General features: G+C 50.5%; 2 protein-coding genes across 6 annotated transcripts; one reads left to right on the top strand and one right to left on the bottom strand.

Moving 5' to 3' along the window:
• Positions 1-10: 10 nt before the first annotated feature.
• PTPMT1 (protein tyrosine phosphatase mitochondrial 1) lies at positions 11-10,157 on the top strand. Of its 2 annotated transcripts, none has more exons than XM_074997253.1 (4): positions 11-301; positions 399-479; positions 7,825-8,016; positions 9,843-10,157. In XM_074997253.1, the coding sequence occupies exons 1-4, from the start codon at positions 131-133 to the stop codon at positions 10,032-10,034; spliced, it is 636 nt and encodes a 211-aa protein (XP_074853354.1). In that variant the 5' UTR covers positions 11-130; the 3' UTR covers positions 10,035-10,157. The 2 variants fall into 2 exon arrangements, with proteins under 2 accessions (XP_074853354.1, XP_074853353.1); XM_074997252.1 differs by having other exon boundaries at positions 396-479.
• Positions 10,158-10,283: 126 nt separating this feature from the next.
• KBTBD4 (kelch repeat and BTB domain containing 4) lies at positions 10,284-26,948 on the bottom strand. Of its 4 annotated transcripts, none has more exons than XM_074997238.1 (4): positions 26,890-26,948; positions 20,930-21,550; positions 12,616-12,722; positions 10,284-12,019 (listed from the first exon to the last, which is right to left on the bottom strand). In XM_074997238.1, the coding sequence occupies exons 2-4, from the start codon at positions 21,519-21,521 to the stop codon at positions 11,159-11,161; spliced, it is 1,560 nt and encodes a 519-aa protein (XP_074853339.1). In that variant the 5' UTR covers positions 21,522-21,550; positions 26,890-26,948; the 3' UTR covers positions 10,284-11,158. The 4 variants fall into 4 exon arrangements, with proteins under 4 accessions (XP_074853339.1, XP_074853338.1, XP_074853336.1 ...); XM_074997237.1 differs by lacking the exon at positions 26,890-26,948 and adding an exon at positions 26,223-26,477; XM_074997235.1 differs by lacking the exon at positions 26,890-26,948 and adding an exon at positions 26,245-26,477.
• Position 26,949: the final 1 nt, after the last annotated feature.

The following is a 26,949-nucleotide window of genomic DNA, read 5'->3' as shown; positions in this document are numbered from 1 at the left end:
CAGCGAGACAGGGGACGGCACAAGCTCCAAGGCCCCTTCCGCCGAGTGAGCCCGTCCGGCTCCCACTAACTCCCCTCCGCTCGCGCGATGCGCCCGCCCGCCCGCCGCGCACAGCCGGCTGCCCGCTCGGATGGGGGTGGCGATCGCGTTGGGCGCCGGGGTCGCCCGGCTCTTCTTCTACCCGACCCTGCTCTACACCTTGGTGCGGGAGCGGCTGCCCGGCTCCCAGCGGCCTTGGTTCCACCGCATCGACCCGGCCGTGCTGCTGGGGGCGCTGCCGCTGCGGGGACGGAGCCGCAGGGTAACAGGGCCCGGGAGTGGAGAGGGGGCGGGCGGGAGGCTGGGGCTGTCACGTGCCGCCCGCGCCCAGCCGGCTCTCGCTCTGTCTCCCCCAGCAGCTGGTGGAAGAGGAGAACGTGCGCGGGGTGCTCACCCTGAACGAGGAGTACGAAACCCGCTTCCTCTGCTGCTCCCGCCAGGTGAGCCGGGGCTGGCCTTGCCCCACACCTGCCCGGCTCCTCGGGGTCGCAAGGTGGCGTGAACGGGGTGAGGGGACCCCACAGAGCCCTGCGGTGCAGCTGTCCGGCCCCCTTCTCCTCCGACCTGCCAGCTGGGTGGGCAGAACGGCCTGGGCCCTTTAAGGACTGCCGCGGGGGGAGCCCTTACTCCCTTGTTCTAGCCCTGCTGTCTAAACCTGGTCCCTGCTAGCAGCCGGAGCGCCCTGAACCGCTCTCTAGCTGCGCAAAGCTCTCTGGAGTCCCGTGGAGTCCAACCACGGTTGTGAAGCTGTCTCAGAGGGGCAGCCTTGTTAGCCTGCAGCACCCTAAAAACTAATCCTTTTATTTATTCGGTAATGAGCTTTCCTGGGTAAGACCCACTTCTTCAGATAATCTGGTGCAGTTGCAATAGCAAACTAGCCCTGTTAGTCTGAAACCATATTTATCGTCAAGCTAACTGAACACACACAACCAGCCAAATAGCCACATGTGACTAACGTGTTGGACACCACAGGCATATATGAAAATGTTTGCTGAGGAGAGTTTGGTTTGTGGAAGTGACATATTCAGTGTACAAACCCTTTATTTAGCACAGGAGTAATAATTCATTGTGGAAAAGTGAGATGTCTAGTGTAAAACCACTCAGTTGATGAAGCTTATGTCTTGTTGACATAAGGCCAAGTCTTCAAGTAAAGCAGAAGGTCAAATTAAGGTTTTCAGTTCCAGCTATGTTAATTATGCAGCTGCAGTCGAGGAGCCTTAACTTGGGCTTCCATGCCGTCTCCACTAAGACAGGTGCTTCCATTGACTTCCCTTAGCCTACCAAGGGGCAGGAGTACCACTGCGGGCCAAATTCAATTTAGTACATCCCTACCAGGTGTGGGTAAATCATACTCCAGAAGATCGACTGAAGCAGTGTCACTCTTCATGGAAGTGTAGAAGTAGACTAAGTGTCCAGTTTCATGGGTTGCCCTGAAGAATTTCCCCATAGACACTAGGGATGTATTTGGTCTTGTGGCTTGTCTCCTTTTGTGCCCTTCTGAGAATGCCTAGGGCAGGGGTCAGCAATTTTTCCAAGGGAGAGTGCTGAAATTGGACCTCTATGTACCGTCCAAGTGCTGGTGATACTTTTTAAAGTCACTAATAGTCCTGCTTACAATAACTTCATTAATAAATAAATAAAGATGCAGAGTTTTACTGTTCAGTGTGCTGGGCAGAAGGGATCAGCTAGGGCACTCCTGGGACCTCGTGCCTGCTGCCTACAGGCTGCAAATGGGGTGGGCCAGCTCCTGCTGCTGCCCCACCCCGTGCTCCAGCGGGGCCTTGTGCTCTGGTGGGGGGCCCATGGCTGTCCTCTAGCCCCAGCCCCATGCTTCAGTGGGATTCCCATGGCTGGGGCTCTGGCCTGTGCTGTGGCAGGGGCTCCTGGCTCCAGACCTGCACTACAGCAGGGACCCCACAGCAGGGACTCTGGCCCTGCACTGTGGTGGGGCACGTCACTCCCATGCTGTACTCCAGTGGAGGCCCCATGGCAAGGGGTCTGACGGGGGACCCCACATTGTGCGGGGACCCTGTGCTCCAGCTCTGCTCTCCAGTGGGGGGGAAGGGGTTGCTGAGGCAGGGTCTCCAGCTCTGTCCCCATACTTCTACCCTCTCCTGGGCTGCATGGGGGATGAGAGTCAGGGCTGGAGCCCCCAGCCACATACCACTCTAACTTAGCTTGTATGCTGAAAATTACACATGTAGACATAGAGGTAGGCTGCGGCTGGCAACCCTTCCACAACAGGCAAAGTAAGTCAACCACATACACGCAATTTTAGCTACGGCAATTGCGTAGCTAAAATCGATGTATCTGTGCTTGGCTAACTTGGCTGTCTGTACCAGGGAAGGTTGATGGGAGAGTTTCTCCTGTCGACCTCCCTCACTCCTCACATCTCGGGAGGAGTATAGGGGGGAGCTGCGACCCCAGAGTTTGATTTTATGCGTCCATACTAGACGTGTGAAATTGAACCCCAGAGGATTGACCCTAAGTGGTTTCATCTTCCTGGGTAGCATTGACATAGCTTAGAAGCAGGCCAGTTACCATCTACTATAGCAGTGGCAACTGTCCAACAGACATTGGATTAAACCCGCTCAACTGTTCTTGTCTGACCATCATTTATTAGGGTAGTCAGCCAATGTGTTTGGAGCTGTAAAACACACAATCTCTGCAACCTCTGTTAGATAGTTCAGTCATCTATACTACCTGTTCAGGTGAAGATCAAATCTCAAACCGTTGTGGTCATTTCTAAGTATTTAATTCTGCTCTTCTCTGTTGGGTGGACTTTGATAAACTTTGTTCACTAGGGACTTGGTTCACCTTTGAAACTTATCAGGGGTATGGCCAGGTTTCCTGTGATCCCATAAAGTTTGTTTATAGCCACTGGTCCTGGCTCTGTGTTCTGTGCTGTTATTTAGCTCTAATTTATCCCTAAATGTCTTTTTAAGGCTATGTCCAAACTACAAAATAAATTTGAATTTATTGAAGTCAACTTTTTATCACTAGATTTTATGAAGTTGGAGTGTCCACAAATGTCCAGAAAGTTGACATTGCCTTAGCAATGGTGGGAGGATAGCTCATTAATCTGCCTAACCCAGGGTTGTGAGCTCAACCCCTGAGGGGGCCATGTAGGGATCTGGGACAAATAAATTTTAAAAAAGAAAGTTCTGTCAGGGATGGTGGTAGATCCTGCCATAAGGGCAGGGGACTGGACTTGATTGACCTCTCAAAGTCCCTTCCAGCTCTATGAGATAGGTATAGCTAGGTTCAGCTATGTCAGTAATGCATTGTGGATATCTATCCTACCATCCCTGCAGCCTCTTTGCAGGGTTGAGGGTTTTTTGGTTTTTTTTGCCAGTGTGTTATAGGAAAAAATGCGTCTCAAGTGCTTGTGGGTGTCTGATATCACAGAGTACAATACCGCTATCCCAGCTATTGATTTGAATGACATTGAAGGACTGGCGACCAGGATGCATAGATGCTGGCTGCCCTGATGTATTGCATGCAGTGGGGTGCCGGTTCTAGAAACATGAAACCAGCATGCACTGGTGGGACCACATCGTTTTGGAGGTCTGGGATGACCAGCAGTGGCTGCGCAACTTCTGCATGCACAAGGCCACTTTCATGGAACTTTGTGATTTGCTGTCCCCTGCCCTGCAGTGCTGATACCAAAATGAGACCTGCTTTGACAGTTCGCAAGGAAGTGGCAATTGCTCCATGGAAGTTTGCAATATTCGACAGCTATCAGTCAGTGGGAAATCAGTTTGGGGTGGGCAGATCTACTGTGGGGCTTGCAATGATCCAGCTGCCTGTCTGCTGCAGAAGACTGTGACTCTCAGGAACGTGCAGGGCATAGTAGATGGCTTTGCTGCCATGGGCTTTCCTAACTGCGGTGGGGGTGATAGATGGAACACACATCCCCATCCTGGCCCTGGACCACCTGGATTCAGAGTACATGGACCACAGGCTGGGACTTTCTTCCAGACCAGAAAAATCAAGATTGGTGATGTAGAGAGGCCCATAGCGATAGTGGGTGACCTCTGCTCCCTTAGCTCATGAAGCCATACACAGGCACCCTGAACTACAGCAAGGCTGAGCAAGTGCAAATGGTGGTGGAATATGCCTTTTGGCCCTTTAAAAGCCAAAAGCCTTTGTGAAGCTAATATCCCTTCTGGGGTTTCAATATGCTGTACTCTCCATAGCATTTGCAAATCAAAAGGGGAAAATGTCATACCAGAGTGGGTAAAAGGCAGATACCTTGGGCAGTGCTTATACACAACCATACATAAGGGCTGTCAGCAATCCCCATAACAGAAGCAACAAAAATCAGGGGAGGCTTTGAAAAACAGCTTTATGAATGAGCAGACAGCTATGTGAATCTGCTGCATTTAACTATTATGATTCCACCTGCACCCCTAACAATGATGTTTGACCTTTATGAAATCACCTCCAACTGCACCTCTTCCCGTGTGAACCAATGAAAGACACTATGGTTTTCACAACATTCTTTATTGGGGTGGGGGAGGGTTAAGGGATGGGAAAAAGAAGGGAATCCTGGCATCACATGTGGGTGAATGTGAGCCTTTTGCAATGTGGAGAGGTCTTGGGGGCAGCCCCTGAGACTGTCTTTGCCCTCCCCACCTGTGTTCAGAGCCCCTGACAAGGGGAGTTTGGGCAACACTGAGGGGAGGCTGCATAATAGTGAGTTCTGGGATGGGAGGCCCTCTGCAGTCCCAGCATGGTCCGCAAGATGTTGGTTTGCTCCTTCACAACCATTAGGAGCTCTGCCAAGTCCTTGTTCTTGCACTGAAGCATGCTTTGCTGCCACTGGTGGGTCTACTTTCTGTCAGCAGTGGCTTGGGCTTGCTCCCTGTAGGGGGGCCTCTGGCAGCTGCTACAGGATGAGATTCTGCTTAGATCTTTTCCTGCAGCACATCACAGCAACCCAATCTCCCCAACTCATGCTGCCTGTTGAAGATAATCAAGGTGAACATTTAGATAAATTGTTAAATGTGACAACACACTGACCCATAGAATGAATGGGCCTTCTATTTGACAATCACTTCCTCACCTGGAGCTGGTCCCCCTCCATCAGCACCTGATGCTCCAGAGTTCATCAATACTGGAGAGGGCTCTTCTCCTGAGTGAATTTTTTTTAAACTGCTACAAGCAGGTTGCAGCTGGGTTGGGGTATAGGTTTACTTCCATTGAGCCTATTTTTTTAAATGACTACAAGTGGGTTGCAGGTGCTGTGAGGTGGTTCTATGCCCCTTAAAGCAGGTTGTTAATATTTCTGGGGAGGAAGCACTTATCCTTTTTGGAGATCTCCATAAAGGTCTAAGCCACGTACTTATTTTTTGCACTGATTTCCAACTTCCACAATAGCACACTTTGCCATGCCAGGCAACCAGTAAGTAATCTGGCATCATGGCACCACACAGCATTCTGGCTAATCTTCCAGCCCTGTGCTCATACAGTCTGAGCACATTTTTTCACTCTGTTATTCTTAAGAGGCTGATGTCTCTTTTTTTGCAACCTAGAAGCAGCACAGGACGTTTCATTGCAGGAGTTTGTCCCTTTAACGTTATTGCTCTCCTCCCCCTCAGCCCACCTGCCAGTGCAAAGGATTTATGAGAAGCTGCTGAGTTTTTTTCCTGTGCTTTACATTTTACTTAAGTGCTCCATCCCCAGAAATACTAACAAGGTATTCTAGATGCATAAATCCAGCTCACCCCACCTGCAACCCACTTGTAGCAGTTTGCCAGAAGAGCCCTCTCCAGCATTGATGGACTCTGGAGCATCAGGCATCGATGAGAGAGGACTGGCTCCAAGTGAGTAAGAGCTCCTGGCTGGTAGGACCAGCTTGTTTTGGCATCTGCTGACTTGCAGTGTCTTCCTCTTCTTAGCCTCCACCTCCTCCTCACCGTTGCTCCTCTCACTGGAGAGCTGAACATGGTCTCCTGAGAAGTTCATGCAATCCTGGGTGAGCAAGGTTGGGTCCTTCCCAAGAATTGCATCAAGCTGCTCATAAAAGTGGCATGTTTTGGGAGATGTCCCAGATAGTCCATTGGCTTCTTTCACCATCTGATAACTCTGCCTGAACTCCTTGATTTTTGACCTGGCATTGCTGAGTGTCCCTGGTGTACCCTTTCTCCATCATGCTCTGGGAAATCTTCCCATAAATGTCCACACTTCTTTTGCTCTTGCACAGTGTGCTCAGCACTGGTTCATCACCCCACGCAGAAATGAGATCCTGCATCTCCTGATGGTTCCATGCTGGATCTCTTTTGCAACCCTGAGAACTCTGATCAGAACTAGAATCCTGAGAACTTGTGATGGCTCCTGGGGCATGCCATCCATGCAGGTCAAAGAAAATTAATTCAAATTCCTGGGCTTCCTCTTACCTACTTCCTGCACACCTGGAGAGCAGCAGAGGTGAAAGCGACCAGCACGGACACCTGTGGGGCATTGTGGGATATCGCTGGAGGCCAGTAAAATCAATTTGAAGTAATACTGTTTCCACACTAGCATTAACTCAACCTTTTAAATTTGAACTTCGTGTTACACCACCTGGGAGTGGTAGGGTGACAAAAATCAACCTTAGCGTCCCTTAAAATCAACCTAATGGGCATTGTAGTGAACAGTCAGATTGTAAAATAAAGCTAAATGCCTTAAAATCGATAATGCTGTACTGTAGACAAAGCTTAAGAGTCCAGTAAGCAATGGAAGTGTTGGTAATAGACAATATTGATCTCCTGCAAATTCTCTCATTTTGGCACCAGTCAGGTCTGGAGGCTTAGCCTGTACTGTTAAATTTATCAGTGTGCACCAAAGTATTCTCTGCTGACACCTGAATCTGGGACACTTACTCATATTTTTCACCTAAAAGAATGGCTTAAGTGTGGGAATCACCCCCAAATCTTAAGGGAATTATTCTGTACCATAGAATCTCTATGGATAGAAATTCCAAGCTTGAACTATAAATGTAGCAGCAGGACTACATTATTGACCACCTGATCAGGGTGTTGGTGTGAAAGGCCAAGGGAGGTTAGAGAGGCTATAAAGGCAGAAAATGCAATAATGGGGATTTCAGCTATTCTCGTATTGACTGGGAATAGGTCACCTCAGGAATGAGTGCAGGGGTAAAATATCTAGATGCACTAAAGGATTACATCTTGGAATAGCTTTGACTTAGTCCTAAGTGAAACACAGGATCTGGTCCAAACAGCTCAGTGATAGTGACAACAATGTAACTGTTTAACATCCTTATAGGAGAAAAATGCAAAAGAAACCCAGTACAGTACCATTTAACTTCAAAAATTAAAAACTACACAAAAATGAAAGCTAGTTACATGGTAATTAAAAGGACCAATTACAAAAGCGAAATGCCTGCAGACCACATGGAGACAAAGCTCCCAGCCTAGAAGGCTAGCTCTGCGCCCAGTCCCCAAAACAGACTACACTCATTCAACTCTATCTTGAAGCAACAACACAAACTCATTTAATTCACTCATCCTAATTGTCACTTACGTTTTTCTCTTGCCCCTGGAATACTCCTTTGTCAAAAGTTGTTTCCTAGTTTCTGGTTTATACTTCCCTCAATCCTCTTTACCCTGTGACAGATTTGTCTCTTACTTCTGTTATGTCTGATTTGTTCCTGTCTTGATATCCCTCAAAAACCTTTACTCCTTGGCACTGCTGTTACAGCTCCTTGCTGTCTTGATGGTGCCTATTCTCTTTTCCACCCAAAGCTTGGTGACCAATTCAGTCTTTCTGTATTTATTACAGGAGTGGGAGGCCATGGGAGTAGAGCAGCTGCGTCTCAGCACTGTGGACCTGACTGGAGTTCCGACACTGGAAAACCTGCAGAGAGGTGTTGAATTCGTACTGAAGCATCGGGAGTGTGGGAACAGTGTTTATGTGCACTGCAAGGCAGGACGCTCTCGCAGTGCCACCATGGTGGCAGCTTATTTAATTCAGGTTAGAAGGCTTCTGTGTTGGAAGGAGGCACATTTCTACCCAGGCTCACTGGACAGGCAAACTATTGCTGAGACAAGGGCCCATCTCTTCCATAGGTTGCTTCCATTCAGTAATTTCAGCTCAGTGCATGACAAGAGAAGCTGCTGATGCATAGGCTAACAGCTTTCGGTGTCAGGTGCTTCAAGAGCTAATTTAAAAAGTTGTAGGTAAGGTGGTCTGGTTGTACTGAGCTTAGGCAGCCCAGCCTCTGGAGGTGAGGAAATGTGACAGAATGTGGCTAGACTCCAGACTCACTGTGGATGAGCTATTTGCTAGATCGTCTCTCGCACCATGTTGAGGGGGTGGGAAAGGCTGAACAAGTAAAAGTGCTAGATGAACTGGAACGCAGCCTTCCTCTGATATTCTAGCTCTTTTCTCTGTACATATTGACACACTACTCTGGGAACAGGTCGTCTTGGTTCTCAATTTCACCTGCCCTGAGCACGCTGACAAATCACTGCTTGCTGGAAGCAAAGTGCTTGTCCAAATGTGGTTTCCATCCTATGGAATCTAGCTTGCTTGGCATTCTCCTGTACCATTTATGCCTCTGGCTGCTCAGCTGCCTACATGGACACTGGGAATGGAAGCTGACAAAGTGCTTCGTGACTTCATGTGCAAGTGCGCTGCATTTAAATGCGAAGCAGCACTCACATTTAGTTTCCTAGAGTATTATCAGAAATTCTGCAGCTACTAGGCCAGGGGCTAGTTAGTACTCCTTGCTGTAATAAATCCTGATTGGCTCTGCTTCCCTCAGTCCCTCCCATGGGCCATGAATTTGACTGAGCAGCTAGCCACTTGATGAAAGTAGAGCTGTCAGTGGTCAAGAAAGGGAAATTTACACAGCTCAAACTGACAGGAAACTTAGCCTGTGTCTATACTGCTGTGGAAGAGCGACCCACTCAGCACATGCAACCTCCTCGGCTATTTCACTAAAAGCCTGCTCAAGGTCAGTCTTCTGGGGTTTTGTTTCACACATGTGCAAAACTGCACTTTCCAGGGTCCAAGTCGATCCTGGAACTCCTTGCGAACAGCAAGGATTAAGGAAGGTCAACAGGAGAGGCTCCCATTGACCTTCTTCTGCGTAGACAGACACAGTAGTCGAGTGCTGATAAGTTGATTTTAGCTACACAATTGGTATAACTAAAATTGCATATCAGTGGTCAACTGCTGTGTCTAGTGTAGATGTAGCCTTAGACTGACTAGTATTTGTATGGCTGCACTGCTTCTTTAAATGCAAAATTTAATGCAGTAGCAAGGGTAGGAACTTAAACACAAGACGGAATAAAGTTGAAGTTACCACAAACTGATACAGGTTCATAAAAGCATAAATTGATATAAAAATATGGAGTACCTCTGTTGAACCCTACAGTTGTGCTGAAATCCCTTAGTACTGCATTCCGTAGTATTTGCTTGAGCAGTGAAGGGAAGCAAGAGCAGAGTCAGTGTTTTCACCTGTACCAAGAAAGCCTATCCGGTTAAATAAAGCTGCTGTCTGTCTCCTCTGCACAGGAGAAGCTCTCCACAAAAGCTTGTGAATTTGGTGAGACATGGAACTTCAGATAGACATTTTCACCCTTGCAGTTGAGGACTGTCCTCTCAGGAGCTCCTCTTGAGAGCTAGATGTCCCACTAAGGTGGGCACCAGATGGTATTCAGTACTAGTAGTGATAAAATGAGCCACTTCCCTTGACCACCTAAATTTTTGTTTCTGGAAAAAAGCTATCCCCTCCAAAAGCATGCATTGACCACCACACAGGATGGGTTCATTTAGGGTTTCTGCCTTTCTAGCTGTACCACTGGAGCCCTCAGGAAGCAGTAGAAGCCATTGCCAAGATCCGTCCCCACATCCTTGTTCGCTCCAGGCAGGTCCAGGTCCTGGAGAGATTTCACAGGAATGTAATTGCTGATGCAACTGCACAGAATCAGCAAGAGCTACCAGAAAACATCCATCAGTCCCCCACCAAAAGCACAAGTTCCTAGTGAACTTGCAAGAACAGACTGCTGCACATCTTAGGAACAAATAAAGAACTTTTCAAACATACCACAGCAATGGTGACTTTTTTTTTTCTTAAGAGCTTCAGGCCTCATGCCGTAACAAATACAATTTCTGACCCCAGCCTCCTGCATCCTCCCGCACCCCAGACCACCACATGAAGGGGTTGATCTTTTCCCCCAGCCACCGTGTCATTCTTGCAAGGGACAGAGATGTCCTGAACTCTTCTCACATCAGTACTACCAGTAAAAAAGAAACCACATCTTTGTCCCAGCAGACGTTTTTATTCAGGCTCTCCCATAAAGGGCAACAGTGCCAGCGGAGTAGAGTGTGAGGAAATTAACTTTAGTTTCATCTTGAACCATCACATAGCTCTGTAGTATAACGTCAGCAGGATGGGAGCCCCTCTAGTGGGGCTGGAAACTAGAATTGGCCAAAGAGGATAGTAAGGATAGTTTTCCTCTTTCTGGTAGGTGGCAAAGAAGCAGTAAGCATGTCCCTGGCCTTTGCTTTAAGTCCATCTCCCCTATGACAGAACAGAGTGCAACGAAGTCAGGCCTAGCACCCACCTTCAAAAACCAATCTATAGTACACTCCACTTAAGTTAGTGCCTCTGTCCTGAAGCCAGTCTTATAGCCTTAGCAAGAAACATTCAGGTTGGAGCCCCCTTTCAAACTGCAGAGAGATTTTTTAGGGACAGTGCAGGGTGGCCACCCCCTGGGACTCGTGATGGCAGCAGCACATGCAGCCTCCTGGCCTACTGAACTGTGACAAAAAGGTGTTTCGTTTGCTCATGCTAGGGCTTGCTGGTGGTGGATAGTTCAAGCTTAAGCAGCACACCTGCTCAATTTGCAACACAGCTTTACATCAGCGTGTCATAGTATACTGCTTAGTCCATCTGAGATTCAAGATGCAGTAAGTCAACTTGGAAAGTGTGCTGTAAGGGAAAGCAGGCTCACGTCGAGGAGACTCACACAGCCTGCAAGCAGGGCTAAAGAGGAGGGGGCACTCTACGGTATTGTGAGCTGGTCTTGCTGGGGCAAGTGATAAGGGGACTGCGTTCATCTACGCTGTTTTATGTCCAGGTTGTCTTCACCGTAGGCCTATCACCTTAAGCCAGCACAAACTGCAGGTTAGTGAGCAGCACCTTGATGCCGCTGGTGACAGTCACCACAGAGGTGGCTGGGTTGAGTTTGAAGGTGTTGGCATCTCCCTTTTTGTAGCGATCCCGAAAGACATAGATGCTGCCGTTACAACTGGCAATTTTCCAGAGGGATGGTACTGAGCTCCAGGCATCTGGCAGGCAGAGTCGGGTAAAGCTATCAAGGAGGGGATTATAGCACAGCAGCGAGTCCCCCTCAGCCACAATGAACACTAGGTCTTTATGCACAGCAGCATGCATGTGCCCCGCAAAAGGCAATACATAAGGCTTCACATGGCACTTCTCTGTATTGGTGTCATAGCACTGAATGAGCCGGGAGGGTTTGGTGAAGAAGTCCAGGTCATTCTCCTCCCCACCCAGCAGGTAAATGATACCATTAAGGTTGGCACCAGCAGCCCCAGAGACAGCTACTTCCAGCTGGCTAGTCTCTGTCCACACATTGTCTCGCACCCTGTAGTATATGACAGCATTGGACAGAGTGTCTTGCAGTGTCTTTCCACCCAGCGAGTATATAGCATCCTTACTTGGTACAGAGACGAGGGTGTGTTGGAGACGGTCCCGGGGCAGAGGAGCACACCATTCCCAGTCTATGGTTGCATTGTTACATTTCCACATGCGCCGTGGAATGGAGCCCCCAACGACATACAGGTCGCTGCCGTGCTTGCAGGCTGCTGTGATCTGATGGCACAAGCTATTTTGGCCACTCACGCTGATTGAGTCATCATCAGCACAATGTAGAGAGACAGCAAGTGAGTGTGTACGGGACGACTCCTTTCCAATCAGGTAGATGTGAACATTCTCCCCAATCTCCTGAGGGAGAGAAGGGACTGTTGTCAGACTCGTGGTAGATAGGAGCTGTGTCAGGACAGGCCAAGAGCACCCAAAGCTCCATTTCCTTGGAGTTCTGGAGTCCCTCATTTCTACAGTAAGTCATTTCAGCCTCACTTGACTAGAAAGTTTCACGCTCCTGCATCCTCCGCACCCTGCACTTTGACTTGGCACTTCTTATGCCTGACCTAGTACAATGAGCAGTGCCCTGAACCTGAACAGACACAATCAGGCTACAGTTCAGTTAAGGGCTAGGAAATGTTAAGGGGGCATAATTCTAGTCATGGGAACGCCAAGCTCTAAGCTTTCTAAACTTTCTCCTTACCTGTGTACATGGGGAATACCAGGCTAACACCACTGATTAGTTTTCCCTATTGGTAAGAGTAGCCTAAAAGGCTGATGTCACTGCCAGTACCTGGCGTTTTCTACCTTTGTGTGTGTGTTGCTGGTATTGTAGCCACAGTTTTTTCCAACAAGCTAAGAGGTCACAAATGGGGGCAAGAGTCCTTTCTCAGTGGGTAGGAAACCTGAGCGGTATGATAACTGCACTAACCACAGAGCACAGAGGCGAGCTATACCTTCAGACTGGATCGTAGCATTTCTGAGAAGCCTGCTCGCTCTTCTTTGTTGAAGTTGATCCAGGTTTCTATGGCAACTGTTGGATTCTGTGAACATGGAACACCATCTGTAGTTTCAGAGACAAAAAAGAATTTACAATAAACTGATATGCAGTTCTCAAGGCATAAAATGAACAGCTATCTTCTCCCCACCACGAAGACAGCAACAAACCTTATCTTGAGTGGAGCAAGAGTGAAGTGGAGGTTTACAAAATCTCACTGGTCTGGCCAGCAAAAGCAACTAGACACCTGTATCAAAGTCCACCTGGTTCAACATCAGGAGTGGGATTGCTTGTTGGGTGACACAGCGCATGTTCTAGTTGAAGGGTCCCAGTAACATAAGTTAGAGCAGTGTTTCCCAAATTGTGTTCCATGGAACACTCATGTTCTGTACAATGTGAATAGGTGTTCCGTGAAAAAATTGATGATAGCAATATTTTTCCTTCTAAAATATTAAATATGAAATTGTGTGTATCAAATACTAAGGTATTTGAACAGTATTTACATTGTTAATATATTAATATTCCATGCCTTTTTTTTGGGGGGGGGGGGGAAAGGAGCCACTACTCAGATGGCTCCCTGTGCCCCACTCCCAGCCAATCCCATGGTTGGGGCTGCCGAGGTGCCAGTACTCAGTACTGGCGAGTACTGACATACACACATGCACAAAAAAAAGTGCTTCGAACATTTATAGCACATTCATAATAGGATAGCTATTATGCGACTTGTGCTGAACCACAGTTGATTTGGATTGTCTCGGCATGATTCATGTTCAGAAAAATCACATGATGTTGCACCTGATATGAGGATCCAAGTCTCTGGGATCGAACCTAATGCTAAGCAGACTTGTGATCAGAAGATGCAAAAAACACACTTCCCATTAAAAAAAACTAACAGATGTTACTTATTTTATTTTTCCAATAGTTTTCTGCAAAAATAACAAATTTATAAACACAAAATTTAAAAATATTTTTCCATACCAAATTTGTTTTGTGTTTCTTTTTCATAAAAATGTTTAAGATTCAAGAAGGTTTTAGTCCTTTACTCCTTTAAGGTTCAGTCCTTTTTTGAACAATATTGTCCTTTCTGGTTTTGTACAAAAGAATGACACTAATCATCCTCCTTTTAGCTGTTAAATCGATGTTTTGTTTTGGGTTTGTACTTAATCTTTATACTTAATGATAGGGTTGCTAACTGTCCTGTCAGAATGACATCAATTATTTATTCAGAGGACTTTCTATTGTTCTTTTTTGTTCTTTGTAGAATAAATTACATCTAACTCTTTTAAATCAACTTTTGAGCATTATGTCTAGCAATTTTTCGGTATTAAACCCTTCACCCCCCACTCCCTCCTGACCAGCATGTATGTGTTCCATCAATATATTCCAAGCCCAAAAGTGTCCTGTGACCAAATTAGTTGGGAAACGCTGAGTTAGAACGTTAGTGAGCCAGCGCCACAGTTCCCAGCAAGCACCCCTCACAGGCACTCAGTAGGACTATTGAGAGGAATCGGAGCCTCTGTGCTCTGGATTTCCTAGGATGCATGAAGCTTCTAGAACAGGAATGGGTATCCACAAATAGTGGGATGGGGCACGAGTGGCCTTCCTTCACCTCAGTGGGCCACAGCAGCCCATGCCCACTGACGTTCCATCTGCAGCCCTGCAACTCACACCCGTCTGCCTCCCTCTCCCAAGCACCTCTCGTTCTCCAGGGCACCAGAGCGCCACACTCACCTGCTCCTCTCCTGCCCTGCCAGCATTTTCAGAGCATGCAAATCACCTGATTCATGCTCCATCCCCAGTTCTCCACCTCCCCCGCTTCCCAGAGCTGGAACGCCGCAAATCAGATGTTTTCCAGCTCTGAGAGGAAGTGGGAGAAGCAGGGATGAAGGTTGAATCAGGTGACTGATGTGCTCTGAAAGTGCTTCAGGGAAGCCTAGGAAACGTGGGGCTCCAGTGTCCCAATGCGTGGGAGAGAGGGCCAGCCAGGCGGAGCCCCATGGGTCACATGAGCCGCGTCTACACGTGCACGCTACTTCGAAGTAGCGGCACTAACTTCGAAATAGCGCCCATCGCGGCTACACGCGTCGGGCGCTATTTCGAAGTTAACTTCGACGTTAGGTGGCGAGACGTCGAAGTCGCTAACCTCATGAGGGGATCGGAACAGCGCCCTACTTCGACGTTCAACGTCGAAGTAGGGACCATGTAGACGATCTGCGTCCCGCAACGTCGAAATTGCCGGGTCCTCCATGGCGGCCATCAGCTGGGGGGTTGAGAGAAGCTCTCTCCAGCCCCTCAGCTCACTGGTGGCCGCGTAGAGCGGCCCCTTAAAGGTCCCCTCCCCCTCCCTTCCTCTGCAGGAAGCTGAGGGAACATGCAGGCTGCAGCCTGCGCACGCGGCCAGCCTGCACCACCCTCAGCCCCACACAGCTGCGATGGCTGGCCGGCAGCCCCCCCAGCGGACCCCCCCCAAAGGGAGCCAGGGCAGCCAGGCTGGCAAGCGGCAGCGGGGCCCCTCCTGGACGGAGGCCGAGCTGCGGGACCTGCTGGGGCTCTGGAGTGAGGAGGAGGTGCTCCAGGTAATGGGGAGCAAGAGGCGGAACGCGGATGCGTTCGCTCGGCTGGCCGACGGCCTGGCTGCCCGGGGTCACCCTGCCCGCACTCCTGACCACGTCAGGAGTAAGGTCAAGGAGCTGCGGCAGGGTTACGCCCGGGCCCGGGATGCGGCCAGCCGATCTGGGGCTGCCCCCATCACTTGCCCCTTTTACAGGGAGCTCAGGGACATCCTGGGCTCCCGGCACACCTCCTCCCCTCCGGCCACCCTTGACACCTCGGCCGACGAGCCCCAGCAGGCCCTGCAGATGGAGTCCGCCCCGGAGGCAAGCCCCGCACCCCGGGGGCCCCCCCCGGAGGCCACCACCGGGACATCGCAGCAGGAGGAGGAGGAGGGGGGCTCCTCCTCCGCAGAATCTGGGCTGCAGATCCTCCTCCTGCCATCCTGGAGCAGCAGCAGGGCCTCCGCCCCCCGGGGATCTCCGGACCGTGGGAGCGGACCGACAGGTAGGTACCTCCCTCTGGTGGACACCCCTGGGCTTGAGGGGCGGGGGTAAGAGATATGTGTCCAGGGCCCCCCACATGCTCACATGGCCATGGCCCCAAGGACACCAGGGCCATTGCCCTCACAGCACTGCATCCATCAGCCCCTGCCCCCCCGCACCCCGCATGACAGTGCCATGCCCCATCCCCGGGCCAGGGGGGAGCGGAACCTCGAGGGGCCCCCGGGAGGAGGGGGTGGGACACCCCGCAGCAGCAGCATGTGATGGAGTGGGGGGAGTGCCAAAGGGAGACTCAGGCTACATATGAGCAACAAGAGCCGAATAGCTCCTAGGGGCAAAGGAGGATCCTGGGGCTACAACTGCCAGGTGACACCTCTGCCCTGAACAAACAGGAGGGAGGAGCTGAGCTGGCTTGGACTTGGGGGGCGAGGGCGGGGCCCACAGGTAGAGGCTAGGGGAAGGGAGAGCTGGAAGGCAGCCAGCCTGAGGAGGGGGAAAGCTGCATCCCAGAGGGGCACCCCTTGGGGTCTTCTCCCCAGGATGGGTTGGAAGGACTGTCTCTTCCGACAGCTGGTGCTGTCACTCCTGGGAGAAACTGGGCATCTGTGGCCTAAGAAACCTCTCCTGCTGTCAGACCCTGCGGGGTGAAGTGAGAGTCGCTCCCACCAGGGGACAGGGTGCAGGGCAGGGGGACCCCTGAACCCCATCCATCACAGCAGCATCTCCCGGGGACGGGGATGGGGAACCTGCAGCACAGGGCGGGGGGGACAAAGGCCATGGCTCGGGGCCCACACTAACGCCTGTCTCCATTCTTCTTCCCCCCCCCCCCTCCTGTGTCCTGCACCTGCACCATCAGAAGGACCGGAAGAGAGCGCCGGCGAGGCGTCAGTCATCCCGGAGAGCCCTCCGGGACCATCGCTCCAGGCCAGCCCCTCGGCCGAGGACCGACTGGCCCCATGGCGGGCTGGACGGCGGACCCCGCGCCACCAACTGCCGACAGCGACGGACCCCCAGCTGCTGGCCATCCACCGTCGGCAGCTGGAGGTCGTGGAGCAGCACCTCCAGCTGCAGGAGCAGGCACTGGCCTGGCGCCAGGAGGCATGGGGGGCCTACATGGAGACATTTAACCGCTTGGTGGACTACCTGGCCCCCCATGCCACGCCGGCCGCCACATCGCCCGCCCTGCCTGCTCCTGCAGCCCCACCACCAGCTGCTCCGCCCGTCACCGTCCCGTCCGCCGTCGCCCCGCCACCCACCGGCGAGGGCCGGAGCGCCAAGGGACCCCTGGAGCCACCTGACACTCGCCGGCCACCGTACCTTCCGGTCCAGCCCGCTCCGACCCAGCCACGGACCAGGCTGCGACCACGGCGGCGGGGGTCCCGGCCGCCAACGCCCAGTGCCAGGCTATAGGAGCGAGGGGCCCGGGACGTGGCCCCCCCCGCTTGTATATAGTTGGACCCTGTTGTTTTCTGCCCCCGGTTTGCCCCGTCCCCCCCATGTAAATAGTTCTCCCCTTTATCCTCCCTGGTTTTCTTTTGATTATTGAGGACTGTTGTTTCTTTGTATTGTTTTATTTTTGTACATATTGCTTTTGTTCAACATGTTTGTACATAGTTTTTGGTTTTTGGTTCAAATATTTATTTACAGTTCCAAAAAAAAGGTTCGGAAAGAAAAAAAAAGTTTAAGTTCAGCCACAAGTGCGTGCTGTCATTTGTCCAGGACAAGTGGGAGCGGGGTGCGGTGGGGTGCTCCATGGTGTAGGTGTTGGGGCAGGAGTGTGGTGGAGGAAGGGGCGGGCAGTAGGGGGCCTGGGCAGAGTTCACCCCGCGGCCTGTTCATCAAAGTGGGCCCACAGGGCCTCCCGGACCCGGGTCCCCTCGGGGTCCACCTGCCGACTGGGGGCAGCAGGTGGCTGGACGTCTGCCCTGCCGGCCTCCGCAGCCCAGCCCTGGAAAAAGGTGTCCCCCTTGCTCTCTACCAAATTGTGCAGGGTGCAGCAGGCACCCACAATCTGGGGGATGTTGTTAGGGCCTGCATCCAGGCGGGTCAGGAGACATCTCCAGCGTCCCTTCAGGCAGCCAAATGAGCGCTCCACCACCTGGCGCGCATGGTTCAGGCGCTGGTTGAAGCGCTCCTGGCTAGCGGAGAGATGGCCCGTGTAGGGGTGCATGATCCACGGGCGGAGGGGGTATGCCGCATCTGCGATGACACAGAAGGGCATGGTGGTGTCCCCCAGAGGGATCTCCCGCTGGGGGATGTAGGTCCCTGCCTCCAGCCGGCGGCACAGGCCCAAGTTCCGGAAAACCCAGGCGTCGTGGGTGCTGCCAGGCCAGCCCACAAAAATGTCCTGGAAACGGCCCCGGCTGTCCAGCAAGGCCTGGAGGACGACAGAATGGTAGCCCTTCCGATTCAGGTATCGTCCTCCACTGTGATGCGGGGCGCGGATGGGGATGTCAGTCCCATCCAGAGCCCCGAAGCAGTTGGGGAAGCCCAGGGTGGCAAAGGCAGCGATGGTGGCATCTGGGTCCCCCAGCCTCACGAGCCTGTGCAGGAGCAGGGCGTTGATGGCACGCACGACCTGCAGAGAAAGCACACGGGACACCACCAATGAGGGGTGAGCAGGGTGTGCGTGGCCCTGCCCTGCCCTGCCCTCCCCTCCCCTGCCCTGGCCTCCCCTCCCCCTGTGGGTTCGCTTACCTCCATGAAGACAGCCCCGACGGTGACCTTGCCGACACCAAACTGCTGGCCCACGGATCAGTAGCTGTCTGGAGTGGCCAGCTTCCAGACAGCGATGCCGACCCATTTCTGCACTGTGAGGGCACGCCGCATGGCGGTGTCCTGGTGCCTGAGTGCGGGGGTGAGCCACTGGCACAGCTCCAGAAATGTCTGCCGGCTCATCCTGAAGTTCCTGAGCCAGCGGTCGTCGTCCCACTCCCCAAGCACCAGCCGCTCCCACCAGTTGGTGCTGGTGGGGTAGCTCCACAGCCGCCGGCGTGTGAGGCGGGGGGGGGGGGGGGGGGGGGGCAGGGTGCTGCAGGGATAGGGGTTGAGCCCTGCTGCCCTGGGGGCAGCTCCTCCTCTGGGGCAAGGAGGTGCTCAGCTGCCTCCCGCATGGCACGGAGCAGGGCAAGCCCTGCTCCTGCCGGGAGGGCTGGGTGGACCTCTAGCTGCTGCTGCTGCTGGGGGTCCATAACTGCAGCGCCCGGGGTCTGTGTGCCTATGGCTCCTCAGACTGCGTGCTGTGCAGGCTGCGTGTGTCTGGGAGGGGCCCTTTAAGGGAGCGGCTAGCTGTTGCCCCGGAAGCGCTAGTCCGCCCGGTGACCCTGTCTGCAGCTGTGCCTGGCATCCCTATTTCGATGTGTGCTACTTGAGCGTATAGACGTTCCCTCGCTGCGCCTATTTCGATGTTGGGCTGCGCAATGTCAAAGTTGAACATCGACGTTGCCGGCCCTGGAGGACGTGTAGACGCTATTCATCGAAATAGGCTATTTCGATGTCGCTACTTCGAAATTAGCTACTTCGATGTAGCGTGCACGTGTAGACGTAGCCATGATGTCCACCACAGTTTTACAGCATTGGCAGTCTGCAGCACTGATTCTTCCCTTGGGTTCTCTAGCCTGTTTTCTGGGCTCTGATTCTCAGTCTGCAACCCCTTCTTAAAGCTGGAGTTCCTCAGCCCCTCCACCACAGGGCCCCAGGACCAGCACTCCCCCCCCCCACCCTCACCTGAAGATATTCCAGTTACTTAAATACGTCTTTCCCATAATACCACCCCAAAGGCACGAAGCTTCTGGTTTATAGTTTAACTCTCAGCCGCATGCAGCAGTTGTGAAGCAGTGAACACACACACGCACTTTGCACAGAATCTAACACCTTTCATACGTAATCACATAAAGAACAAGACAGTAGCAATCACACAAGACAAGCAAACATCTTAAACACTTCAGTCTGTCACTTTCTAGCTCACCCTTCCCGTGGAAGTCCCATGAGGAAGCTTTGTAATAGAAACGAGGACAGTTTTAACAGCTATGACATTTTAAGCCAGGCAAAATTTAAGCACCCAGGTTTGCTCATTCCCGGCAAAAGCGTTCTGGCACAACAGGTGTACTACCCTTCAGAGTGAAAAGGATTCTCCATAGGAGATGTACGGTACCAAGAACCACCATATGACTCACTGTAATGTTTGTGTTGTTTTATCATAGCAGAGCTGATAGCTAAATGTATTAGCTGGAGGATGGCTATGCACAGTGTCTCCTGCAATAGTATTACTGGGTAAGAAGGGACCACCAGTAGTACTGGCCTTTACAAAGCCAACAGTGAGTGCTGCCACGGCAGCACTTTGTGTTGTTGCTCTTCCCTTGGAGGACCAATGACCAGCGAGAAAGGCAAAAGAGACAGGTGCCCCAGGACATGGCAGGCTCGTGGCTGTGGACAGAACCTGATCCCTTTAATTTTCCATGGGAGCCCCAGGCAGCATGCACTGTGCAGCAAAGGAGGACTGGCTTGGGAAGCTAACCCTCTGCCCAGAGCCAGTCCCCATACCAGGAAGATTTTTAAATTATTTTCAGCCCTATCTTGAAGGCTAATAGATACAACCCAGATATCAGTGAGCAGGGGCCTCCATAAGATTTAATGCCAGGCATCCCCTGACACCTGTGAGTTGGATGATGTTACCCTTTCTCCAAGAGTTGCTGTGAGAAAGCCAATATGGGCATGTTACCTGTATCTTTTAAATTAACAACAACAACAAGAAGTCCCGTGGCACCTTATAGACTAACAGATAGCTTGGAGCACAAGCTTTTGTGGGCAAAGACCCGCTTTGTCAGATGCATGTGTGGGGGTTCCAGAGGAGGGTCTAAATATACAGGCTCATGAAAAGGAGGGAGTCCCAGTCAAGAGGAGGGCCAGAGTTGACAAGGTCAGTTCAGTCATGGAGGATGTGGCCCGTATTTTTATATTTTAATGTTTTACATTACCGTGGGTATTGCTCAATGGGTGAATGTTCACTGCCACCTGCAGTTATCAAGGCTTCTTTGACTAAGCATTGTTCTGAATGGTTTGCTGTGGGAAGACTTGCTTCAATCAGCCTCTGAATCCCAACCTCATGTCCTCCAAAGCCACCCTTCTGCTTGTTTAAATAATCTTGGCAAGCCTCTCAGGCAGCCACCCCTATTCTCTCTCCACACCCACATCCACATCTCATAAGTCCCCGGTGCCTACCTGTAAGGATGTCTGTCAGCAGGCGGAGAGGTAGATGCAAGAACTCTTCTGTGTCCTGAAGCTGTGATAAATGTGATTTGGCACAGTGCTTTGCAGCTGTGTAGAGCTCCATGTCACTGTGTTGATCTGCCAGCCACATAACCTGAAGACAATTCCTCACCTGCACTGTGCGGGCCAGGAAACGGGAGCACTCCTCAAAAAGGGCAGTCAGCTGGTACATATCTGCCACCTCATATGTTTCCTGTAACTCTTCTGCCCTCAGCTTTACAGTCCCATGGTAAATATAGTCCACCAGGAGCTGGAAAACTCTCTCACTAACATCTTGCAGCTCAATCACTCGGTTGTGGGCCTCCTTTAGGTTGGAAGTGAACATGGAGCGAAAGAAGCAGCTCTGGGCTGAGAGGACTAGCCGATGTAGCTGGAATTCTTTGCCTTCCACTGAGATGGTGACATCAGCAAAGAGCTCATCCTCCAGGCAGAGCTTCATAATGCCCTGCGCTACACGGCCTGAGTGAGAACGGTCAGTGAAGGTGTAATTCACGAAGTAGTTCTCTTCTGTTGAGGAGCCCCCAGTCTCCTCTGATGAGTCCATGTTGCTGCCCAGATCTGACCTCCAGCAATCTGTAAAAAACACAAACCGACAATGAGACTCTCCCGCTAAACTAACAAGATCATGCAGCTCAGGGTATATGCAACTCCAAAAAAGCCAAAAGGAGTGATGGGTAGCCAAACAACCTGCAGCCCAAGTTACGTAGGGGCTAGACACTTCCATCTGATCTGTAGCACTTTCTTATAACTACAGCACATGATGAAAACTGCAGGAGAGATATACCACAGCTCTCACCACTGTGGTAGCCTCATGAAACAGTGGAACCCCACTATTCTAGTCTCTGGAATTTGCATACTATAACCCTTTAATTCCTATCAACATCACCGCTAGAGTTTAAGGGGAAATATCTAGCAAACCAAATCGTGAATCTCCTCTTTACAGAGAGGGCACATGAAAAACATTCCAGAACTTATGACTCTAATAAAGTCAGATTCATTCTTGCATTGCATGCTCCCATCCCCAGTTTCATAATAGGGATTTCTGGAACTAATAAAGCATGCACACAAAACATGGTATTATTAAGCACTGGGAGGTCAGATGTAAACAAGTTATACAACGCTGAGGCACAGAATGTTGGCAGACAGCAGAGACAGCAGTTAATAGTATGAGTAGTTGCTAACTACGATATGAAAATGAGGCTATGTATGCACAGAGGTAATGTTTTGTTTGTTTGTTTGTTTACTAAAAAAAAAAGGGAGAAAAGTCCTGCCAGAACTGATGAGCAGCCCGTCAACTATCCAAATGAGAAATGTGCTAAGTGCTTGGCAGTTGCATCTCCAATATGAGACACAATTGGTAAAAACTACTACTCCCAGGCATCTTGTACCAGGTAACTGAGTACTACAAAAAGGCTTCACATTTTAAGACAGATGGTACCTACCAGATGTTATTAGCCATATGCTATATTAGCAGAAGGGAAAGGTCAGAAGAAGCAGTGATGTCCCTTTGACAGGGTTTCTTCAGAGACAGGAGAAATAGGTCTCTGCCACAAAGGGGAACTGTGGCAGAAAGGGGTGGTACCTATTTTACAGCCTGGTGGGTTTGGGCATCAGCAACTGATGCCTCCCAATAACAGCAGAACATGGGCAAGCTTCTTACAATTAGGATTATGTTCACTCAAAACTTATTTCCACCTCTCTGCAAGACACTGAGGCTATGTCTACACTACAGCATAAAGTTGATTTTTAAGGCTCTTAGCTTGACTTTACAATGTGACTATCTTCATTGCAAATACCGTTAAGTCGATTTTAAGGGGCGCTAAGGTTGACTTTCTTGCCTGCCCCTCCCAGATGGTGTAACACCAAGTTCAAATTTACAAGGTCGAATTAATGCTAGTGTGTAAACAGCATTACTTTCAATTGAATTTATTGGCCTCCAGAGTATCCCACAATGCCTCCAGATGTCCGTTCTGGCTGCTTTCACCACTGTTTTTCTCCAGGCGCACACAAAGTAGGTAATAGGAACCCCAAGGATTTGAATTCATTTTCTTTCTGACCTGCATAGATAGCACTCCTCAGGAGTGATCGCATCTAGCCATCATGAGTTCTCATGGTTCTAATTCTGATCAGAGTTCTCAGGGTCGCAAAAGAGCCCCAGCACGGAGCCATCAGGAAGCTTAGCAATGCCAGGTCAAAATCAAGGAACTCAGGCAGAGTTATCAGAAGGTGAAAGAAGCCAATGGGAGATCTGGAACATCCCCCAAAACATGCCACTTTTACGTGCAGCTCAGTGCGATTCTTAGGAAGGGCCCAACCTTGGCCAACAAGGATTGCACGGACTCCACAGGAGACCATGTTCAGCTCTCTGGTGAGAGGAGAAAGGGCGAGAAAGAGGCGGATGAACAGGAGGATGCCACCAGTCAGCAGATGCCCAAGGAAGCTGGTCCCACTAGCCAGGAGCTCTTCCTCACCTGGAGCCAGTCCCCTCATCAGCACCTCATGCTCCGGAGTTCATCAATGCTGGAGAGGGCTTTTTTGGCGACTTTTTTTTTTTTTTAAACTCTGACAAGCAGGTTGCAGCAGGGTTGGGGTATAGGTTTACTTCCGTTGAGCCTGTTTTTTTAAATGGCTATCAGTGGGTTGCAGGTGCTGTGGGGTGGATGTATGCCCCTTAGAAAAGCTTGTTAATATTTCTGGGGATGACGCACTTATCCTTTTTGGAGATCTCCATAAATGTCTCAGCCAGGTACTCTTATTTTTCGCACTGTTTTATTCCAGCTTGCACGATAGCACACTTTGCCATGCCAGGCAACCAGTAAGTAATCTGGTATCATGGCACCACACAGCATTCTGGCTAATTTTCCAGCCCTGTGCTCATACAATATGAGCATATTTTCTTTTTCACTCTCTGTTATGCTTAGGAAGCTGATGTCTCTTTTTTCAATGTAGAAGAAACACAGGAAGTTTCATTGTGGGAGTTTGTCCCTTTAACGTTACCACACTGTTCCCAGGCCATTTAAATTTCCCAGGACTGACCCATCGTACCACGTGGCTGGCAAGCTCTCCATCTCAACCACCTCTGCATGGCTGGCAGGCTCTCCTGGCTCTTCTCAGCTACGACAGCTGTGAAGGAGCAAACGATTGTCCTGCGGTCCATGCTGAAACTGCAGAGGGATGCCCACCACAGAATTTGCAATTTTGCATCCTCCTCACCCTGTTGTCTGAACTCCCCTCATTGGGAACCTCAAACATAGTGGGGGCCGGAGGGAGGGAAAGGCAAGAACAGTCTTGCGGTCCACACGCAGGACCTCACCACATTGCAAAAGGCTAACATTTCACCACACGTGACCCCGGATTCCCTTCTTTTTCCTACCCCTTAACCCTCACCCCCTTAAATATAAAAAATATTGTTGTGAAAACCACAGTATCATTTATTGGTTCACATGGGTTGGGATGCAGATAGGGGCACTTTCATAAAGGTCAAGTATCAAGTATCGTTGCAGAGGGTGGGGGTGGTATCACAATAGTTAAGTGCAGCAGATTCATGTGGCTGTCTGTTCATTCATAAAGTTATTTTTCAAAACCTCCCTGATTTTTGTTGCTATGGACCAACACAAACCTCAACACCTACTCCAACTGTAATATCCATTTTTTCAAACTTACTTACTCCAACATAAAGCAGCACGGTCTTATTAAGAGCCTGGGATGGTTCTGCACCCAGATTAACCCATAGGGACGCTCCCAGCAACCAGTCTTTTGCCCACCAGTATGTGGACAACTACACCATGAAGAGCTCCATGGACAATGTGACACAGAAGTGGTGGTGGTGATGCATGGTGGTGATTAAGGCACACTGGAAGTTGCACCAAAACAAAACACTGCAACTCACGTGCAGCTTCCTTCTTGTGGAGAAGATAAGAAAAAAAATGAACTACATGACTGTGTGTACACTAGCCCAAATGGCCATTTCAAAGTTTACTAATGAAGCACTGAAATACATATTCAGTGCTTCATTAGAATGCCGGCAGCCGCAGCACTTCAAAATTGATGCAGCTTGCCGCTGCGCGGCTCGTCCAGACAGGGCTTCTTTTCTAAAGGACCCCAGCAACTTCGAAGTCCCCTTATTCCTATCTGCTGTTATGAATGTTAGGAATGAGACTGCCAGCATTCTAATGAGGTGCTGAATACATATTTCAGCACTTCATTAGTAAATGCAATGGCCATTTCGAAGTTTTGGGCTAGTGTAGACATAGCCCATATGATAGATGCTAATCACATTTAATGCAGTACTGGAAGGTGTTCAAATACTGCTGTGATGAAGGTGATTTACCAATATAAAAATAAAATCGACATCACCTGTCATTTTCCCTTTTCTCTTGCCTAAAATAAAGAATACACCAGGAAAATAACATCTCAGTACTACTTTTTAAAACTACAATGGAAATAGCATCTCTTGAAAAGCAAGTGCACAAATTCTGGTAATGCTAAAAGGGACATTTTTCTCAGAACATTGAGAAAATGGCATGTGCAGAATTTTTCAGAGATCAGAACGTTACTCTTAACATTACTCAGAGACCTCCAATAATACAGTATCAATTTCCATCTCTATAGTGATGGTACTCAGACCTCCTTTTGTCCTTTCCATTGGAGTGCCATTTGGTTGGGCAGATCTGGGATCAGTTGGGAGTGCCTGACTCTCACATTTCTTCATGGATGCCTCAACAATTTAAACTTAACTTTCCTTCTGTATCTTCCCGGCATCTTTAATTCTCTGTCACAGTTGACATCATCATCATTGTCCATATTACTTACATATCTGGGCATCAAATTAAGTTCCACCTCCCACTCCTGCCATTTCTCCTCTGTCCCAACAGCTAACACACTTTCACAAGCCCTGGTTATTTCCTGATTTCATTATTGCAACCTCTTCCTCTTTGTCCTCCCTAGGACCCTAACATTGCTCCCTCCAATGGATCCAAATTGTGGCTGAGAAATTGAAAACAATATTAATAAAAACAACATTAGTGATTACAGTATATTGAATTACATATAAGTAAGTAACTATGCAATCAATCCAAGGAAAAGGGATGCAGCTACCTCAAAAAAGAAGGAAAGAATGAATGAAAAAAAAAGAAATAAATGAAGTGATGGAAAAGTTGAATAGTACAGAGCAGTTCGCAGGAAATTTAAAAAAAAGAGCATATGAATTCAAATGCCACACAATGCTTTACTCCTTGTAACTAACCATATCAAGAAATAAAGATTACATATTTTCATGGAGTCTTTCGTACGTCGTACTTCCAAAGCCACCAAACCAATGCTGAGCCCGCTCAGGGTGCTGGGAAGGCATCCGAAAAACAGTCCGCTCCCGGGACCTCTCCTACTTCCTTTCACCGACTGAGTTTTACCTTCAAGTAAAACCCTAGGACAGCAGCAGCCTGGCCTGCACCCCGCGCTCCTCTCCAGCAAGGGCAGGTGCTGCTGTCACCGAGCTTCCCCTCGCCCCCGCCTGCAATGCCCGTCCCAGCCCCCGGCCGCCTCCGCGCTCAGATCCCGCCCAGACACCGGCTGCTGCCGAGGCGCGCAAGGCAGGCGAGTGCAGCCAAACCGGGCGGCTCCCACGCACTCCACGCCCACCTACCCGCCCCACAACGCGTCTTTTGGGGCAGGAAGGCGCGGCCCATCCCGAAGCCGCCAGCGCCGCTCTCATCGAGCGTGCCCAGCAGGCCGGGCCGGGTTGGCGGCTACGGCCTCCCGCCCGGGTGCCGGGGTCGCTGAGGGAAAACCCCACCCGCCCCGGGAAACGCGCCCGCCCGTAAAGGTGCCCCACCTGCGGCTCTTCCCTTCATGCCGCCGGCTCAGGCCGGAACCTCCCGCCACCAGCCTTCCGGGGACACGCGCCGCGGCCCCACCTTCCTTTTCCGCATAGCGACGCGTCCGGCGCCTCGAGTCAATTCACCGGACACGCGCGC

Source organism: Carettochelys insculpta, chromosome 6, assembly GCF_033958435.1.
Source record: "Carettochelys insculpta isolate YL-2023 chromosome 6, ASM3395843v1, whole genome shotgun sequence".
NCBI lineage: Eukaryota > Metazoa > Chordata > Testudines > Carettochelyidae > Carettochelys > Carettochelys insculpta.
This window is presented reverse-complemented; position numbering and strand designations above follow the sequence as displayed.

Coding starts and splice junctions, on each gene's coding strand:
- PTPMT1 (XM_074997252.1), top strand. CDS start 131: ATGGGGGTGGCGATCGCGTTGGGCGCCGGGGTCGCCCGGCTCTTCTTC. Junction 302..395: donor TGCGGGGACGGAGCCGCAGG/GTAACAGGGCCC, acceptor TGTCTCCCCCAG/CAGCTGGTGGAAGAGGAGAA. Junction 8,017..9,842: donor TGGCAGCTTATTTAATTCAG/GTTAGAAGGCTT, acceptor CTGCCTTTCTAG/CTGTACCACTGGAGCCCTCA.
- KBTBD4 (XM_074997234.1), bottom strand. Junction 12,723..20,929: donor GCTGACAGACATCCTTACAG/GTAGGCACCGGG, acceptor CTGAAACTACAG/ATGGTGTTCCATGTTCACAG. Junction 12,020..12,615: donor TGCTACGATCCAGTCTGAAG/GTATAGCTCGCC, acceptor TCTCTCCCTCAG/GAGATTGGGGAGAATGTTCA.